The 19,415-nt window shown below is 38.5% G+C and overlaps 1 protein-coding gene across 7 annotated transcripts in view; it reads left to right on the top strand.

Moving 5' to 3' along the window:
• The window catches only part of Marf (Mitochondrial assembly regulatory factor), a 601,407-nt gene that overhangs the window by 299,130 nt on the left and 282,862 nt on the right, over positions 1-19,415 (top strand). For all 7 annotated transcript variants that reach the window (XM_067141663.2, XM_067141660.2, XM_067141658.2 and 4 more), the window contains one exon: positions 11,991-12,307. In XM_067141663.2, the coding sequence (XP_066997764.2) occupies positions 11,991-12,307 (317 nt within the window). The remainder of the gene's footprint in view (positions 1-11,990; positions 12,308-19,415) is intronic.

Below are 19,415 nucleotides of genomic sequence, written 5' to 3'. Positions count from 1 at the left end.
TTGTGTATAATTGTGTGTTGTTAAGGAATAGATGTAGCAGCAATAAAGTAGTTTTATGCAAGAAAGTGAACGTACTTCATGTGATATTTACAGTGAAATGAAATTGCATTGAGAACGATACTAGACCGGTCAAAGATGATCGGCCAGACTATGAGGGATACCTGCATCCTTCAGGTTGTGGGTTGATCATGGGGTTAAAAACCCCATATCAGAAAAATAAATCGTTAAGGAACTTGACGATAGGAATGGCCAGACTTATGTTATTGGTAAATGACCCGTGTAAACAGAAATGATATGTATATAGTAACTTGGAATGTACAGAACCTTGAATAAACCAGGAGCTCTAGAGACAGTCTGAAACAAGAAATTAAATGTTGGAATAGCAGCGATTCAGGAAGTCGGGTGGAAACGAGAGGTTGTATTGTGGAGGAGCTAGAGGTACAATATGTGGCACAGGCTTTCTTGCGGATAACAGATATAAGTCAGTGGTTTTGAAAGAATATTTTGTAAAAATTGACACTTCGAGACAAGATTTTTCTAGCGTTATAAGTGGAAATTAATTAAATCTTACTCGGAATGCATCTCAGGGGAGAGATGTGTTCATTGCGATGTCCAGGAATCCACCATCCCACCCCCAGGAGTAAATTTACTTTTATAGCTTAATGAAGAGCATTACATGTCATTTTCAGTGCTGAAGAAGCTACTTGCATTCCTGTTGGCCAACGTAAAGTGGCATGTGATCTCATTCTCGTCAATTATGATAGTCGTATTCCGTTACCAACCCCAGCACAGTAAAAGCACAGGTAAATGTAACATGTTAAGGAACCAATGGTGTTTCCACAGGAAAGTAGAGGCCTAAGGCCACTTCGTGGCTCTAACCTTGGAGCTTACGCCCCCAGACCCCCTTTGCTTGTTCCTATATCACTGGTCTTGTCCAGGTCCTACCCTAACCATCCGCACGACCAGAATCAGTCCAGGCCAATGGTGTAACAATAACCACCACCACCACCACCACCACCACCAGTTAGTTCCTCAAGCACCAGCCATTAATTCCTAAGTATCCAGTATTCGGGAGATAGTAGGTTCGAACCCCACTGTTGGCAGCCCTGAAAATGGTTTTCCGTGGTTTCCCATTTTCACACCAGGCAAATGCTGGGGTTGTATCTTAATCAAGGCCACGGCCACTTCCTTCCCACTCCTAGCCCTTCCTTGTCCCATCGTTGCCATAAGACCTATCTGTGTCGGTGCGACGTAAAGCAACTAGCAAAAAAAAAAATTAATTCCTAAGTAGAGAGACTGGCAGCATTGTGCAACGCATGACAACACCCTTCGCGAGAAGTAAACAAATGGCAGTCGTTCCGCGCGTGTGAAAATCTTGTCTCAAGGGAGCAGGTATTGATGAATATTTACTTTTAAGGATGAAGGCCCATCTTTTTGTCAGTATCACCTTTGTGCATGCATGCGTGTGTATGCTGAGGATGAAGGAAAAAGATATGCTTTATGGTCAATTGGAGCAAGAAATAGAATGCATCCCAAGACAATATTTAAGAATCATACTTGGGAGCAATGCTAAGCTGGGGAAAGAATTTGAAGCCTACCGGGAGACAATTGGGGAGGAAAGCTTGCATAATAGTCAAATGATGATGGACAGAGGCCAATTGATTTTGCTATGGGAACTCAATGGTGGTGAAAAATACATGGTTTCAGGGAAAGAATATCAGGAATGCCACTTCATCCTCACCAGATAGTAGAGCTTTGATCAAAAAGACCATGTAGTAATTGATAGGAAAGACGCATGTGCTATCTTGCAAGTTGACAGTTGTAGAGGGGCTGAATGTGATTCGGAACATTATATGGTACGAGTGAAATCCAGGCAGTGTATTGCTGTCTGCAGTTCTTCCAAGAAAGTAAAACCTCGAATGAGATATGTGGTCTCAAAATTGAAAGATAGGATCTTCCATAGGAATTTTGTCTCTTTCATTTGGTTGCTCTCCATCTCACCATGATGTGCGAGGGCTGAGCATTCGGCAGGATAATAGGCTTCAGGACAAACTACTGTAGTGTAGTGTAGTGGTGGTATTTTTTCTGTCATGTAATAGACCTGAACTAATAAGTGAGTTTACAGAGGTGAAAAATGGTTTCCATGCATTTAGCCTGATATTTTAGAGCTTCTTTGTCTGATGCATTCAAGGAAATGATCTCGCCAAAATACTTCAAATGAATGCAATATTTGATTATTCCATATTTGGTATTGAGAAATGCAGTGTTGTTATGACAGTCAGACATCATTACTTCAGTTTCTTCAAAAGATATCTGGAGACCTACAGCTTCAGCTAGTTTTTGTAATGTTTCTACCTGATGTTGGTGATGGTGAGGTCTTCTGCCATTAGAACTGCACCATCTGCAAAAGCAAAGCAGGCAATGTTCACTGCTTTGGATTCAGTGCCCATCCTAATACCATTATTGTGTAGTCTATTTCCCCACTCACTCACAGATGACCTTTTCAGTAACACACTTGAAAAGAATGGGTGAAACCATGATGCATACTAGCCTTAATCACAAAGGATCTGCGAATTATCCCTGTGAATTTAACTTGTGAATACATGTTGGTCAGAGTTTCTTTGATGATGGAATGAGTCTTGTCATCTATGCCCATCTCCTTAAGGATATAGAGAAGACTGAATCGGTAGGTTGATTCATGGGCTTCTTGAATTCAACAGAAGTCAGTATAAGTGGTTTTTCACAAAGAAATCTGATTTTGATGATGCTCTTTGCCAAAAAGATTTGTTCGCTGCAGTAGCAGGTTTTACAGAAGCTGGCTTGATATTCACCAAAATATGGATCAAGGATAGGTTCGGTGCAACTTTGAAGTGCTTTTGACAGGTTTTTATGGGCAACTGAATGAAGAGATGTGCCTCTGTAGTTACATGTGCCTTATTGCCTTTTTTATGGAGAGGATATATAAGAGTTGATTACCACTCTTTGGAAATAGTTTCTGATTCCTATATATCATATGAAAGAGTTCTTCCATTTTGGCAACAAAATTGGGACCAGCCATTTTCAGAAGTTTGGCAACTATGGAATCCTTGCCTGATGGTCTTGTAGTTGGGGCGAGATGCAATGATTTGGATGATTTCTTCCCAGTCAAGAGGAAGAGAATCAGGTGAAATGAAGGATGGACCAAAAATTGTAATCTTTGATGCTGGAGGAGGGCTGTTGAGTAAGGACTCAAAATACTCAGTTAATCGTTAACAGTTGTCATGATTCTTCAGAATAGGATTGCCATTATTGTCCTGGAGACATAGTGAAGGGGCTTGGTAGCTGGTAAGTTCAGATTTAAAAGTAATGTAAAAGTCTTGAGTGTAGTTCCTCCTGAAGGTTTCTTCAGTGATCTTGAGCTGAGGCTTTTCATGAGCATGTTTTGCTGTATGGAACATTTCAGCAGTCTGTTAACATTATATGAAGAACTCTTCCATTTTTCCTATCTCATTCCAGTGATTGAGATCATTTTTTCAGAGCTTCACCACACTGTTCAGTCCACCTGGGATGTTTCCTTTTTCCTGCTAAATTGATCATTAGAGTAGCAACACCTTGAATCTTTGTGGAAAAATGTGTTCCTATGTGTATGATTTTACAGCCTTAAACTCTTTCTAATAATCATGAATAACATTTGATTTATCTTGAGTTCAATGATCCAAAATCTGTGGATCTTCTGCATTTGGGATCTGTGATTGGCCTGAGATACAAACCGCATTCTAACCTTGTTTAGATAGTGGTCCAAGTCAATATTAGCTCCTCTAAGCATTTTCACATTCCATATCTCATGGAAATTACAGTGGGAGATGGCAACATCTGACATACATCAATCAGTTCATTAGACGAGTGCCACATCATACATTTAGAAGAATTCTTTTTGAAGTGGGTGGACATAATTTTAAGGTTCATGTTCTTGCAAATGTCGATGAAGCGTTCCTCATTGTGACTGGTTCGGGCGTGAACTGGAATATAACCTATTGTGTACCTAAACTTCCGCTCCTTACCCAACTGGGCATTGAAGTCGTCTAAAAGAATGATTGGAGCTTCAATTCCAGATAGGACATTATCAAGTCAAGTCCAGAAGGTCTCAACTTTCTCAGGATTGCTGGAGTTGTCTTGATTGATGGAAACAAGAGCATTGATTAGGGTGTAATCCTTGTTAGTGCGCTTGATAGTAAGAGTTGACAGACAGGGAGGAATGGCTTTTAAGTCCACTACAGATTCCACCGTGGATGTGCCTGGAATAACTGAATTAACAGATGTGATCTTTGCCTTGGATTTGAATGTATGGTTCCATGTATAATTGAGATCTTCTGATAAGATGTATGTCTCTTGAATTGCAAGAATTTTGGCTGTGTTTGTCCAGATTTTTATAAGATTCCGTTTACAAACTTGAATAAGTGTGCAGATATTGCGAGTTCCTATATAAAACCTCTATTTATGCCTGATTGTTTGAGATGAGGGACTCTTTGACTGATCATTGGTGTTTACAGTAGGTGTAGTACCCCCAGAATCCAGTGTGCTACTTTTACCGCTCACTATACGACCCTGTGTTCTCTTGTAGACGTTGCCTGCTGGGATATCATTTCATTTTATACTTTATTAGTAATAATGTTTTTGGTCCCAAGAAATACTTGTACAGTTTCTTGTACAGTTTTGGGAGATGCTGAGGTGCTGGAAATTTTCCCCTCAGGAGTTCTTTTAGGTGCCAGTAAATCTACCAACACGAGACTGATGTATCCTTCAAATGCCACCGGACTAAGCCAGGATCGAACCTACCAAGTTGGACTCAGAATGTCAGCGCTCTACCATCTGAGCTACTCAGCCTGGCGTTTTTTTTGGTACTTTTTCAGTAGTGCTGGTGCAAGTGTTTAGAAGGTAATGGAGAGAACTACGTTCCCAAGGAGAACCATGATGGGTAGTCATGGAGCTGAGGTTCAATTTTTAAGTTCTATTCTCCTAGGCAAACTGCTTTCCCTACAACTTTCAGAGCTTTGCCTGCCCTGGATTTCATTCAGGTAGGTCTTCGGTCCCTGCTATGCTGTTAGGATATTATCCTCTTCTGCCTCCAGGTCATTGATTTAGGCACCATGTTGGACGTGCTAGTAGCACTGCTCAGCGTTACTGAGGCGAATTAAATATAAACCTTGCGTCTACTAAGGAGTTTTGGAGTGACATGAAATTATGGATCTGAGCATTGAATGCAGATTTGTACCCTTCAATAGTACAAAATTTGGCTGTGCATCATTTTATAAGGGTGAATATTTGTGCATAAGTAGACATGTGAATGAAGCGAAGGAAATAAGAAGAGATGATGTATCAGTTATTTCTGCAAATGTGATATGGCAAACGTTTGTGATACTAACTCTTGTGTCACACTATTGCACAGCAAAACTCCAGGTAACTGTATAATTGTGTATATTTTTGTTATCCATTCCACATGCTTGCACTAAGTGAATATGAAACTTCTAACTTTTATTCAGATTTGTTTAGATTGATTTGGAGCACAATGTTTTAAGTGAAGAATGCCCCTGTCATGTAGGAGGAGGAGGTTTATATAAACACATTGCAGGCATATTTTATTATATTGAAAATAAATATTCCAAGACTAGTCTGCCACAAAGTACTAGTGCTACCAAGATTCAGAAAGAAAAATATTCAAAGGGAAATTGAATGGAGAAGCTCTTCCTGAGAAAAAATTGAAGTGTACATTTCCTATCTCCCCTTTAACAAAATATTATCTTCAAGGTATCAATTGCGCCTTAACCCGAATAACACAAGAGGTAAATAAAAGAGAAATGGAGAGGACTTGCAAAAGTGTAGGGCGCAATACGCTAGAACAAGTCTGTAAAAGTGTTGTTTCTGATCGTATTATTTGGTGTGATTCCTATGAGAAATTTCAATGTGTAACATCCCTTGTAATGACCCTTTGCCATTCTGTGGTCAATTCTGCTTGGTTGTTCACCTCTTATTTCTGTGTAGTCCATATTACTCTGCAATGGGGATATTCATTTTGAAATTCTGAGGGCATAGTTTCTTTGACACTTTCTCTACTAGGCCAGAAAAAGTTTGCCTTCGTCACTTGCTGCAAGAGTCATAAATGTCACCATAAAAGTTCTAGATACTATTGTGCGATGAATACCAAACAAAACTCTCAAGAACTCCATTGTCGGGAACCCTGGAAATGGTTTTCCCTTTCCCATTTTCACACCAGGTAAATGCTAGGGCTGTACCTTAATTAAAGCTACGGCTGTTTCCTTCCCACTCCTATCCCATCATCATAAGGCCTTTCTGTGTTGGTGCAACATAAAACAACTTGCAAACATTTAAAAAGATCTCATTCTCTTCTTTTACTTTTCTTTCTATTCTATTTAATGACCCTTTGAAAATCTCAGCAGCCAAGTCATTTGAAATATTCCTTTTCTTATACCTCTTCAGTGACACCTAGGCTATCTATGACAGCTGTTGGTGGAGTTGTAGAGGATCAGACCAGCCTTTTAGCTGAATACCCAACATACATACATGCATACTTACATACATACATACATACATATATTCTTTTGAAAAGATCATAGGGACATATGGACGATTTTAAGGATGACCAGAACACCTATTACGAATGAAGTATACACTGTAAATTCTTGAGTGTGGTGTTGGTTCCCAGCATAAACCGTATGGGCTAAAAGAAAGAATGTATTTTAGTGTAGATCTGTAATTTCTGTCTAAAATATTTATACTATCAATGAGTGAAAAAAGACAAAAGTTACTTTTTACAATTCACTGCATGAATCATTTTTTGCTGCTTTTTGCCTCATTTATCCTCTTAGAAAAGGAATAGAATATCACATTAGTAGTATTTCCGTACCTATTGGAACACCCTGCAACACAGCACAGTACAAAACTTCCCCTTCCTTTTTCTTCCTGCATTTTGTTACACCCTACATTCATGATTCCATTTAACTTAATGAAGCAGCAAGTCCACATTTAATTCATCCGGTGGCCACAAAAGTGTTGCGCATGCAGCATATACAGTGTCTTTGCTGTTGTTACCCAAGTGATCACCCACCTTAGATATTCTCCTATACTGCTGCTGCCCCGTACAGGAGATGTAGCCACCCCTAACCTGAAGACTCGAGTGGCATTTCCTGCATCCAGCAGACCATCCCATCTGAAGGGGCTCATGCGCCCAAAGCCGTTAGTCCCCTTAGGGAATCTTTATTTACCACCGCTTAAAACACTCTGCATTTTTTTTTTTTTTTTTTTTTTTTTTGCTTTACGTCGCACCGACACAGATAGGTCTTATGGCGACGATAGGTCAGGAAAGGGCTAGGACTGGAAAGGAAGCGGCCGTGGCCTTAATTAAGGTACAGCCCCAGCATTTGCCTGGTGTGAAAATGGGAAACCACGGAAAACCATCTTCAGGGCTGCCGACAGTGGGGTTCGAACCCACTATCTCCCGAATACTGGATGCTGGCCGCACTTAAGCGACTGCAGCTATCGAGCTCGGTACTCTGCATTTAGACACTGGCTGTGCAGTCTACTCTTATTACCATAACAACCTAATCTGCCCAGTCAGTCATTGTTGTTGTTATTATTATTATTATTATTATTAATATAAATATATTAACTGTTCTCTAAAACTGCTGGTCCCGTGTTGTAGGGGTAGCATGCCTGCCTCTTACCCTGTGGCCCCGGGTTCGATTCCTGGCCAGGTCAATGATTTTTACCTGGATCCGAGGGCTGGTTCGTGGTCCACTCTGCCTGTGTGATTACAATCGAGGAGCTATCTGATGGTGAGATGGCGGCCCTGATCTAGGAAGCCAAAAATAATGGCCGAAGGGATTCATCGTGCTGACTACCTGACACCTCATAATCTGCAGGCCTTCGGGCTGTGCAGCGGTTGCTTGGTAGGCCATGGCCTTTTGGGGCTGTTGCACCATGGGGTTTGGTTTGGTTCCTTAAAACTTCAGTATTACTCTTGTTAAAGTAATAACTCATGTGAAATGTTAAGTTTTATTGAAATGATCCCTGTTTTGGGCTCACGTTTATTCATTTCCACTCTATATTATTTTAAATTTAACTTATTTTCATTATGATGAGATTATTTTCTTCAGGCTCAGGGGTGAGATATATTTTTAATTCATTTTTTATGGCTTGTTCAACATGATTTATTCTAATGACTTTTCTAGTTCTCTAATGATTTGGATTTGAACTAAGGGGCAGTCCATATCTTCATCCAGATTGAGCAGTGGGAAGTAAACTAGATTATTACCCACATTCAGAATGGCATTTGTATTTCCAAGAAATAAAGTTACACACAAGTTACTGCTCTTCATTTGATAAATTTCTTTTGTTGGATACATTGTTTTTTTTTTTTTTAAGGCAGTGATCCGCAAAGTGGGGGCCACAGGGATTACATGCAGGGATGCACAATGATAGTTTGTCATGTTGCAAATATCATATACTTTTGTGAACAATGATTTCTATTCTTGATTTCCTAGTACAGTGGATGCAGGCAGGAAATTCTACTGCTCCAATTCAAAACATCCAATTTAAAATCTGAGTGGCTCAGATGATGGAGTACTGGCTTCCTGAGTCCAAGGTGGCAGTTTCAGTCCCCAGCTCAGTCAGATAGGATTTGTAGGTGCTCAGACACGTCAGCCTCGTGTGGGTACATCTATTTGTAGGTAAAAGAACTCCCATGGGATAACATTTCTGGCATGTGAACATTTCAAAAACTATGGAAGAATAGTAGTTGGTGAGATTTTCATCACACTGTAACACTGAACTGAATCAGCCCTGAAGATGGTTTTCCATGGTTTCCTTATTTTTCATATCAGGCAAATGCTGGGGCTATATCTTAATATTAAGGCCACAGCTGCTTCCTTCCAACTCCTAGTCCTTTCCTGTCATCTTCATTATCTGCAACCCGACAAAGATAAAACAAGAAAGGTAATTAAAACCCATAAATATCACCAAATGAGCACAAGAAGCAAAATACTTACCATCGAGTAGCAGCAGCATTAACAAAACCTGCGTGGAGGGCACGGAAAATAAGGGAAGAGGACTGGATCTTACGTTAACGTTTGACAGGTTGCCGGGTCAAAACCACTAACTACTAAATGAAAGCAAAATTAAATTTCAATAATTTAAACTTACTTAAAGTTCAGGAAACCAAAAATAAAATTAATGAAAATTATAACTTTCTGAAATATGTTAAAAGGTGAACAAAATCAAGAACAATTAATTGAAAATTAAATAATCTCTCTGAATTATACATTTAAAGAACTATTTTTTTTATAATAAAATAGTGAGTGTACACTCAGATAACAGTGAAAAATAATTCTTATGCTGTAATAAATAAGTACGTCGAAGAACTTACACCCTAAAAAGAAAAATTTATTTTTAATTCATAAAAGAGGAGATGAATGTCCCTTATTTTTAAACAATAATAATAATTAATATCATGAAAACTCACTCAGACCGCACACTGGAGTAAATCTTACAGTACCAAGAAATGAGCGGAGTCTGCAGCTCGCATCAGAATTCATTCAATAACAAATTTTTAAACGGATCCGTGTATTAAATATTAATCATGTAACTGGCCAGGTTATCTTTCTAAGTAGGTAGAAAACAATCTCATTCCACTGAAATTTGTTCCCAGGACTTGTACACAAGGATATCAGTCATCTAGAAACTCGGAAGCACACTCAAAATTTAAGAGAACGATAGCCAACCAAATATTTCACACGAAAATAATTTAAATAACACAAGAGAACAGGCACGAACTCGAATAAAAATATGACTCAAATAGTTTACAATTTACAAAATGGAAACTCTTAAAATTCCACAGAAAACAAACAATGGTACACACGAAGCATCCAGCTTCCCAAAACCGAAGCCAACATCTCACTACAAGAGACAATAGGCAAGGCCCCCACAAAATTAGCGTACCTGAGATAAGATAAAAATACGACACGCAATAATGAAAGAAAGAAAGAAAGAAAACACGGATGCGAATAATCTGAGGAGGGTGAAAGTATCTTTAGGGAATAATTGGAACAAATTTCAGCTTCGAGCAACCACAATATTACAATATAATTATAATTTAAGATTACCTCCAACCAAAATTAAATAGGGAATATAAACGCCGGTTATTAAATATTAATTTTAGGAGGCCCTGGAAGACGGTTATGCCCGGACGAGACCGGAAATAAACCATCCCATTAAGCAGTTAAACAAAGATCCATCACGAAAACAATACAAGCACATAACGTCTTTCAAAACACTGATACCAGTGCAATAGATATCACAAATATGAACCAAGAAAAGTAGAAGGAAATGCACCAACAAAATAATAATAATAAAAATATTAGGAAACAGAAAACAGAATCATAACGATAATCACAATTAAATGAGGAGATGGAATAATTGGCCTTTCGCCCGTGCATCTACCGCGTTCCAGAATTACTCCATGATAATAATTTGAATATAGAACTTTACCAAAATCACGTTAAGTTACATTTGAATATTTAGCAAATACAATTTATATCATTAAAATATCCAACGAAGAAGTAATTCCAGCTTAATTTAATAAATAAACGGTGGTCGACATGTCCATAAACTGTAGGCCTAATTTCAAATTACCGGTACTAGGTTGGCAGATACGATTCAAATGGTGTTGCCGAAATACTTCACAAAATTAATGTCACACAGATACTTCTTTTCCAAATAATCCGGCAGTAGAACAGTTTTGAAACCACTAAGTAGATACTGTACTTACATCCTTGGGTATCCAATTTAATATAATCGCATAGCTTACGTTGTTAGGCCATCTTGCAAGAAGGCACACTCACTCAGATATTCGTATTCCATTAAAATAAAAGAACAGTAGGTAGGAAATACATTAAAACTCAAAGTACACTACAACTAGGGCAAATGCCCTGGTTACACAGCTATCAGCCAGGAGTATTGCACTCCATTCTACCAAAACTCAATTGGGTCTTATACGCTACACTTCTCCAGAAGCGTTCATCTTGGCGAGCTGCTGGTAACAGACTGGCGTTCAGTGCAGTCAAGCCGCGCGTCGCTCAGTTGAACATCGACACTGCGCACGCTCAAGTCAAAAATTTGCTTATTGAGCCAATCAGAATTTCGAAGCAACCGACGTAACAATGGCAAGAAGATGCATTTTAAATCGCCACAGTTTCAGGCATATAATTTAATGGCAATGCAACCAATAGCCAATATTTGCAGATAAAGTCCCCACACACAAATATACATGTCCAACAAATGAGGGTATCGTAAATTATTGTCTCATTATCATTTCATCTTCATCACGACGCGCAGATCGCCTACGGGTGTCAGATTAGAAGCAACCCAAACTTGTCCTCGGACACTTCCGGCTGAAAGCCATACACCATTTAATTTCATTGCCATAAGACCTACCTATGTTGGTGCAACGTAAAGCCAATGGTAAAAAAATGAAATGAATCACAAGCTTCTGGAATACGCTTATTTGTTTCCTACACAGATTGGTTATAACTGTTATTATTTTTCAGTTATTTATAATATTACATTTTCAGTCCCTCTGAGTAATACTGATTGACCATCATTTTACACATATTTATTTAATTGATGGTCATGTTCTCTTTCTTCTTTCCATTGTGAAGTGTATCATTTTATCCTATGATCAGGCATAACTGTAACATTCATCAGATAGGTTGTGCAGTAGATCTCATGGGCCGACTTTTTTTACAAAAAAGGTACGAGTAAAGGAGGCACTACATAAAAAGGTCTCATACCACTAGGCATAGGTGCAATATCTTATGCATGGAATTTTGCTGAATTGTTGGAATACACAAATAGATTTTTTTTAATTTTTTAGTTTACATAGTTTATATTTGTACTATACATGTTTTAATTTGTACTTTTTATTTTTGTTGATGTTTCAGCTGGTGCATTAGCAGAGGGGTTCCCTAATCGTTACTTTGAATTCTTGGACTTTGAGAGAAAGTTTGAAGAATGCATCTCAAAATCTGCTGTAAAGACAAAATTTGAACAACATTGTCACCGTGGGAAACTAATTGCATTAGAAATCCACTCCACAATGGATAGTATCTATGAACGTGCCCAGCAACTACGCAATGATAAAGCTATGGTGAAGAAGGAAGTATATGACAAGGTCAACTTCACTGAACAGCAGCTCCTGTTGTTGACTCAGGAAATGAAAGATAAAATTCACCAGATGGTGGAGGATGTTGAACAGAGGGTAAGTTTAGTTTATTTAACGTTGTTCAGAAAAATTGGATCCTTGGCTTCACATCATGGCTCGCAAAGATTCTTGCTCATTTACACTATCTACATGTGGTACTTCACAATGAAAACTTGAAATACAGTGAGTTTCTCTCATCGGTTGGCCGACAGGCGCGCCCAAGTTATCTGCCTCCCGTTGCCTCATCACTTCCCGTTACACATCGCAGCGACAGCACGGGAATGCCTGCACTTCGCAGTTCAGGTCTGTGCATAGAACGTGTATTAAGTGTTGTTCTGTCACTCATAATGCCTCCACATTTGTACACAGTAGAGGAAAGGGTATTTATGTATGATAATTGCAGTCTTGCAGGGAAGTCGTTAGGGTATTTGTAACACAATTTCCAGGTGTATGCCCTCCACATAGAGAGACCATGCAGAAACTTACAAACAAATTGAAAGGAACTGGTTCTTTACTTGATAAGAAGCAGTGTTAAAAAATGTGTACTTAACGAGGAAAAAGTAACTGAAATTGCAGAAAGATTAGAACATATGCGTACAAAATCCCTAAGACGATTTGGGCAGGAAGCTGGGGTTTTGAAGAGCTCAGCATGGTGGACTACGAAAATGTTAAAATTGTTATCATACAAGGTAACTAGCACACAAACTTAATTCTTATTTTCTTAATTTTAATTGTTATCTAATGTCATGCACAGATAAAGCGAGCAAAGTGCTGTCCTTGTTGCTGTGCCGCAGAGCGGGGAGTGATAAGTCAACAGGTGGCAGGTAAGCTGGGCGTACCTGCCGGCCAACCTTTGAGAGAAACTCACTGTACTTTCCTAAGGATGAGAGCAGTGTGATGTCTAATTGTACAAACCTGGATCCATGGATCATGCTTTTTACTTTTTTTATGCTGTTAATTTTTATGTCAAATAAACTTTGTACTAGAGACAACTGCTATGCGATATATTACGCTCGTATAATAGTAACCATAGCTGTTATATTTCATTTTATGAAACCAAGCAAGTAGGTTGCGTGAATGTGAGCTTCCATTGGAAGAAATGGTGGGTTCACGTCATACTGTCAACAGTCATGATAATAATTTTCTGTGGTTTCCTTTTACAGTACATTACATGTGATGAAAATCATCTTTTGGTCCGTATTGACTAGTTCTAGTTAAAAATAGGATTTAATCCACCTTGTTCAATACATACTGTTCAAAAACTTTAAAATTAATACATAATTTATCTAAAATGTAAACATGTTTCAACCCCGTGGGCCATCATCAGTACATAAAAATTTTTGGAACATAAAAATATAAAAGCACTTATGTGGGAAAGTGTCTTTAGAAAATTATAATTTCTCAGTGCAATCTTCTTGTAAGAGAGTTCTTGTGTATCTCTTATTACAATATAATTATTAAATTAACGTAGTAATGGTCCACCTTTCAATACTATAATCTATATATATAATATAAGAGTTTTGTCTGTACATTGCTCAGAATTTGAAAATAATGGTATTTCTGTATCGGTCATGTCCATAGTAACAAGAAAATGCACTTTTTACTTTTCCGTAATTTCTGTCTGTCTGTCTGTATGTATGTACATGCATCACGAGAAAACGGTTGAAAAGAATTTAATGAATATCGGTATGTGAAGTCGGGGGATGAGCCTCTACAATCTAGGCTATAAATCATTTTACTCACGCTGAGTGAAATGGTAGTTAGGGGAAGGCCTAAAATTGAATTCTCAACTATTTGTTATTAGTGGTCGTATTTTAAAGAAAATGGGTATGCAAAGTAGAGGAATAGGTTGCTACAATCTAGGCTATCAATAATTGTATTCACGCTGAGAAAAATGGTAGTTTAGGGGAAGGCCTAAAATTTAATTCTCAAATATTGTTGTTATTAGTAGTCCTATCTTGATGAAAATCGGTATGCAAAGTCAGGAAACAAGTCGCTATAGTCTAGGCTGTAAATTATTTTATTCACGCTGAGTGAAATGGTAGTTTAGGGGAAGGCCTAAAATGTAATTCTCAAATATTTCTTATTAGAGGTGTAATCGATGAATGCTACATAACTAAGTTTATATAGTATTAAATTTTCTATTATTCATGTCTTATACATTGTTACTGTACTGGCTATGATCACAAAGATATTACTGAATTTTTATTTTTGTTACAAAGTCCATATCAGCGCCGAGTAACGAGAAAATGGGTAAACAGTATTTAATGAAAATCGGTATGTAAAGTCGGAGAATAAGAAACTACAGTTTATGGTATAAAATATTTTACAAATCACAGAGTCGAAAGAAAACTAAATGTGAAGGCCTACAATATAGAAAGCTCATAACATTGATCAACAATATTACATTGACCATTGTTTGTCGTGATGTGCTTTGTGTCTTCTGTTGCCCCTCATCTCCGGTAGATAGGATTACTGCTGCATACAGAGTATTTTTATTTGATTTACGTCGCACCGACATAGATAGGTTTTATGGCGACGATGGGATAGGAAAGGGCTAGGAGTACCTTAGGCCTTAATTAAGATACAGGCCCAGCATTTGACTGGTGTAAAAGTGGGAAATCACGGAATACCATCTTCAGCGCTGCCGACAATGGGGTTCGAATTCACTATCTCTCGGATGCAAGCTCACAGCTGCGCACCGCTAACCACACGGTCAACTCTCCCAGTCGTACAGAGTGTAACAGCCTGCCTGAATATTGATGGAAAGTAGCTGGGGAGTTAGATAACTTTCTTCTTTAGCATGCCATTCCCCTGGTTTATAAACTTTCTGATACTACTGGTACGTAAGACACTGGATTATCATAGCATTCGGGCTATTCAGTCCCTATTCTGAGGCACTGATTGGAATGAACAGTGTGCATATTTAGCGGAATAATGGCAGATGAGTGTTCATGGCAATCTGCGGCCTGGTCATCCCAGCTCTGGAACTTTGGACTATTAGATTGGCACCGCAATCTAACCGCAGCACTGTTCGTTAAAAGTGATAAAACGCGCGGCTTTCCATTTGATCGAGTATTTTATATGATAGCATTGCTTTTAATCGCTACATTCATACTTACGTTTTTGCAATGACCTATGTTGATTTCAGGTTAGGAAAACCACAAAGTCAGTCTTTCTGAGAATCCCGTAGCGAAGCACGGGTACATCAGCTAGTATGCAATATTCTAAATTACATTAATTAATTAGGGACTAGTTTCGGCCGGGGCTGGCCATCTTCAGCCTTAATGTAAAACATCTAATAACTAAACAAATGTACATGCACACAATTGGTATAAAACAAATGAAACGAATATACACATTATATATCATATATAATATACGTATAATACATATATATATCGTATATATTGTATTGTATTGAACAGGTGGACTTAAAAACATTGTAATAATATTTGAGACAAACTTATATATGTAAAAATGTTCTCTGAAAGGAAGAAAATGTTACACAAATGCATATTATTAATTTATAAAATGTCACTGGTGGGAGACTTGGCTGCTCTTTGTTCCACAACCAACTCTTACACACTTCTTTCCTCAGCAGTTATAATCCACCCAAAGAAAGTCTTCAGTAGTGCAGTTTGACTGCAACCTTCCCCCTACACAAGGAAACAGACCACCTTCTTCTTATTCTTCTTCTTCTACTACTACTACTTCTTCTTCGGATGATTCTTGAAGAATCCTACTCTCAAGAAAGAATTTGAGATGGTAGTCTGCTTCGAAGCCTTCCAAGACTTTGCAATGAAGTGAAGCATATCCAGGATAGAAACTTTAAATAATGCTGGCTCTTCCTGTGAAGTGACTTAAAGGAGTGTATAACCCCTAAACCCATAGACTGCAGCTTGCTCGTGCATTTACCAGGCAGAAATTCTTACTGCACATTCCTCAAACATCCATGGGATGTACAGGACAGTGGTTGATAATCTTCCTATTTTGTGCATCCATTTTTCCATCCAGAGCAACTAACTGGTGTCAAAAAAGATCTGAGGTCATCCAAGTTTTACAGTTGGCATCGTCAGCAATGCTTTAAGCAGCAAGGTTTTTCTAGATTTTCCTATCACAAAGGGATGGAGGAGTTTCTCAGAGACATCAGCATTGGCTTCCAACAATGCTATGAGCCCCATTTTACTGTGTTTCCCACCATGGCATGTATCCACTTTGAATGCCAAAGTCTTCCTGGGCATCACACTGAAAAACAGTCCATTTTCATATACGTTAAAAATGTTCCTGGATTTGTACTTGTTGGTCAGCTCTGTTGATCCACTCCTCTGCTGTTTTGTCACTAACTGCATTTGTTTCCCCCACAAACAATATTATAGGTTGTGTTCCGTCTTTTCCTAAATCGGTCAATTCAGCCATTGGACCCGCTGAAATTTACAATACCAAGTATGTTTGCCACTTTCTGCGCATTTTCCCCTTATGTGCATACCACCAATTTGAATGCATGTGGCTCTTAAAGTTTCAAACCAACTTTTTACTTTATTTTCCAATTCCTTGTAGCTGAAATATGACTCTTTTCATCTGCATTCTGAAGCACTTTGTGATATGCTTCCTCTGTTTTCCGCCATTGTATTCACCATGGATGTGGATACAGAAAGCTGCAACTTGCGTGCCAGTGCAATATATGTTCCACGGAACTAATCAACTTTTTTCAATAGTGAAAGTTTTCCTTTCCATGCTTTTTTCCTCATTATTAACCAGAAAAGCAAACATAAATGATAAAGCAATAAGACAGAAGAATAAAACAAATGATGCAACAAGAAGATAGAGACAAATGACTTACCCAGTCAACTTAGATAAGGACAGAAAACATAACAAAAATTCTGTATATACGCGAATAATATGTGCTATCGAATAATCCACACACCTTACTTTTAGGAGAGAATTTAAAGAAGGCTTGGCCTTTCTCTGTGATTTATTTGCAAGAAATTATTCCTACATAATTGTACTCCAAAACAGAAATATAATTTTTTGGGAGGCAACCCATTTGTTAGAATTGTCATACAGTTTGCATAGCTTCCCGATATTTGTAATCGGCCGGTTTCACCCATATGTTGTAAATAAAGGTCTGCATTCCCCGTTTATGGTCAGTCGAATGAAATGAAATCCTGCTCCACTAGCGAGTGTGACCTGTCCAACCGCTTGGCGTTCGACAGTCTGAGCGAACGCACCAGATTCAGTCAGACTTATTCACTTTCTTGGTCACTACGACATTCAGTGCGAACGGGGCACGGGAGTCCAAAGATAGGGTGAAAGCAAAACATGAGAGAAAGCAATATGGATTACTAAATAAGAAAGAATTGAAGAGTGAAGTGTGGGAATACTTCTTACTAGTAACAACTGCGAATGGTCAACATGCGGGATATATTCCATGTAAATGTTGTGCTTCCTTATTGTTGTTTGCATCTGCTACCTCACATGTAAAAGCACATGTGTAATGTGTGGCTAAATACAGTGCGTCCATCAAGTATAGTACCGCATGATATCAAACAAAACCTTACACAGAAGTGAGTCAAAATGTGTGCAACCGATCTCAGTCTCTTTACGGTTGTTTCAGGAATAGGTTCCTAGATCTATGTCAAAAATGAGTGTATGGATGAATAAACATTGTTGACATTCTTTAGTATTTAGTAAAAGATCGCCTTTCTGATGATGATCCCCTTGCATAGTGGAGAAATAACAGCACAGAATATCCAAGGCTTGCTCTGCTAGAAAATATTGTCCATTCCAGCCTCCAATGAGCCAAATGAAAGGAATTTCAGTTCCTTGGTAACTTGATTAGTAACAAAAGGAGCTTGCTTAACCAAGATATATCAAATTATGTTCTCTTGATTCATTCTGTACTAAAACAGACAACACAGTAATGATGAATGTTTGTGAAGATGTGAAAGACAGTACAAGTTAATTTTCCAACATCACTTCAATGCATATTTCATTAAAATATTTGCAAGGTGTCCAACATTTCATAGTCAGCCACTCTTCTTTCTTCGCTCCTTTTAAGTTTATTCATACTGTCCATAAGGGCTTCAGCCATCTTTCCTCAGAATACGCGCTGCTAGCCAACCCACTCAAGGTCGACGGAGGCACGGTTGACTGTATGAGGTTCGAATGAGCGTGAACGAGGAACTGGTTCGTTTGCAGACCCCACGTTGTAAAGTGTATGCTGTCCGGCTTGTCATCATGCTGTGATTTCTCGAAACAGTATTGGTTAGTTGCAACCGTTGCAATGCCATTTTACTTTGATTTTCTTCCCATCATGAGCAGCCCTACATGGCATAAATGGTGGGAAGCATAAAATGTCCCAAACATTTTAATGCATTGTGAGCATTGGAAATCTGAAGGGACCAACAAAAAACTGTGTCAAACGACAGGAAAACATTGAATACGGGAATTTAAAAGCAGGGTAATACTGTATATTGAAGTAATTCAGCATGTCTCTTTATTCTCAAATATTTTCATTTAGTTTCCCTGAATGTTGTGCCCTTCATCTGATATCGAGGTGCTCTAAGGGTACGAACATGCCGAGTGGATTACTCCTCGCTCAGCGCTCATCACTCCTATCTCTTCACACAGGAAGCTGAGAGATGCAAAACAAACCCATACATTTCAATAGTAGCGTTCCTGCCGGCACTTCACTCATCCCTCTTCTCTCTGCTCCTCCTTCAAGAATCAAATCGGTTTGATTTTGGAGCGATGTGCTTCTTGAGCGCTGTTCTGTGATTGGTTGGCTCAAGGCCACGGCCGCCTACTCATAATATTATCGGCCTGCGTTCACTGAAGGTAAAATATCCATGTTGAATATTATCTTTATACTCGGTAAATTTAATCTTTCGATGAAGTACAGATTGCTTTATTGAAGTGGAGAATAATATTATATAATGCTTACGTTATTGTAATGACCAGTTCTTCTTCAATGCAAATATGACTAACATAGTTGCTGACGTCAACCCTATGTGGAGGGATGTAATTACTATTGCGTGTTTCGGTGGTAGTTTTTAGTATGGTGTGTTGTCTGAGTATGAAGAGGAGAGTGTTGGAACAAACGCAAATAACCAGTCCCCGAGCCAGAATAATTAATGTCGCCATTAAAATCTCTGACCCGGCC

This window comes from Anabrus simplex, chromosome 2 (genome assembly GCF_040414725.1).
Source record: "Anabrus simplex isolate iqAnaSimp1 chromosome 2, ASM4041472v1, whole genome shotgun sequence".
In the NCBI taxonomy this organism is placed as follows: Eukaryota; Metazoa; Arthropoda; class Insecta; order Orthoptera; family Tettigoniidae; genus Anabrus; species Anabrus simplex.
The sequence above is the reverse complement of the archived record's forward strand: the minus strand, read 5'-3'. Positions and strand labels throughout refer to the sequence as shown.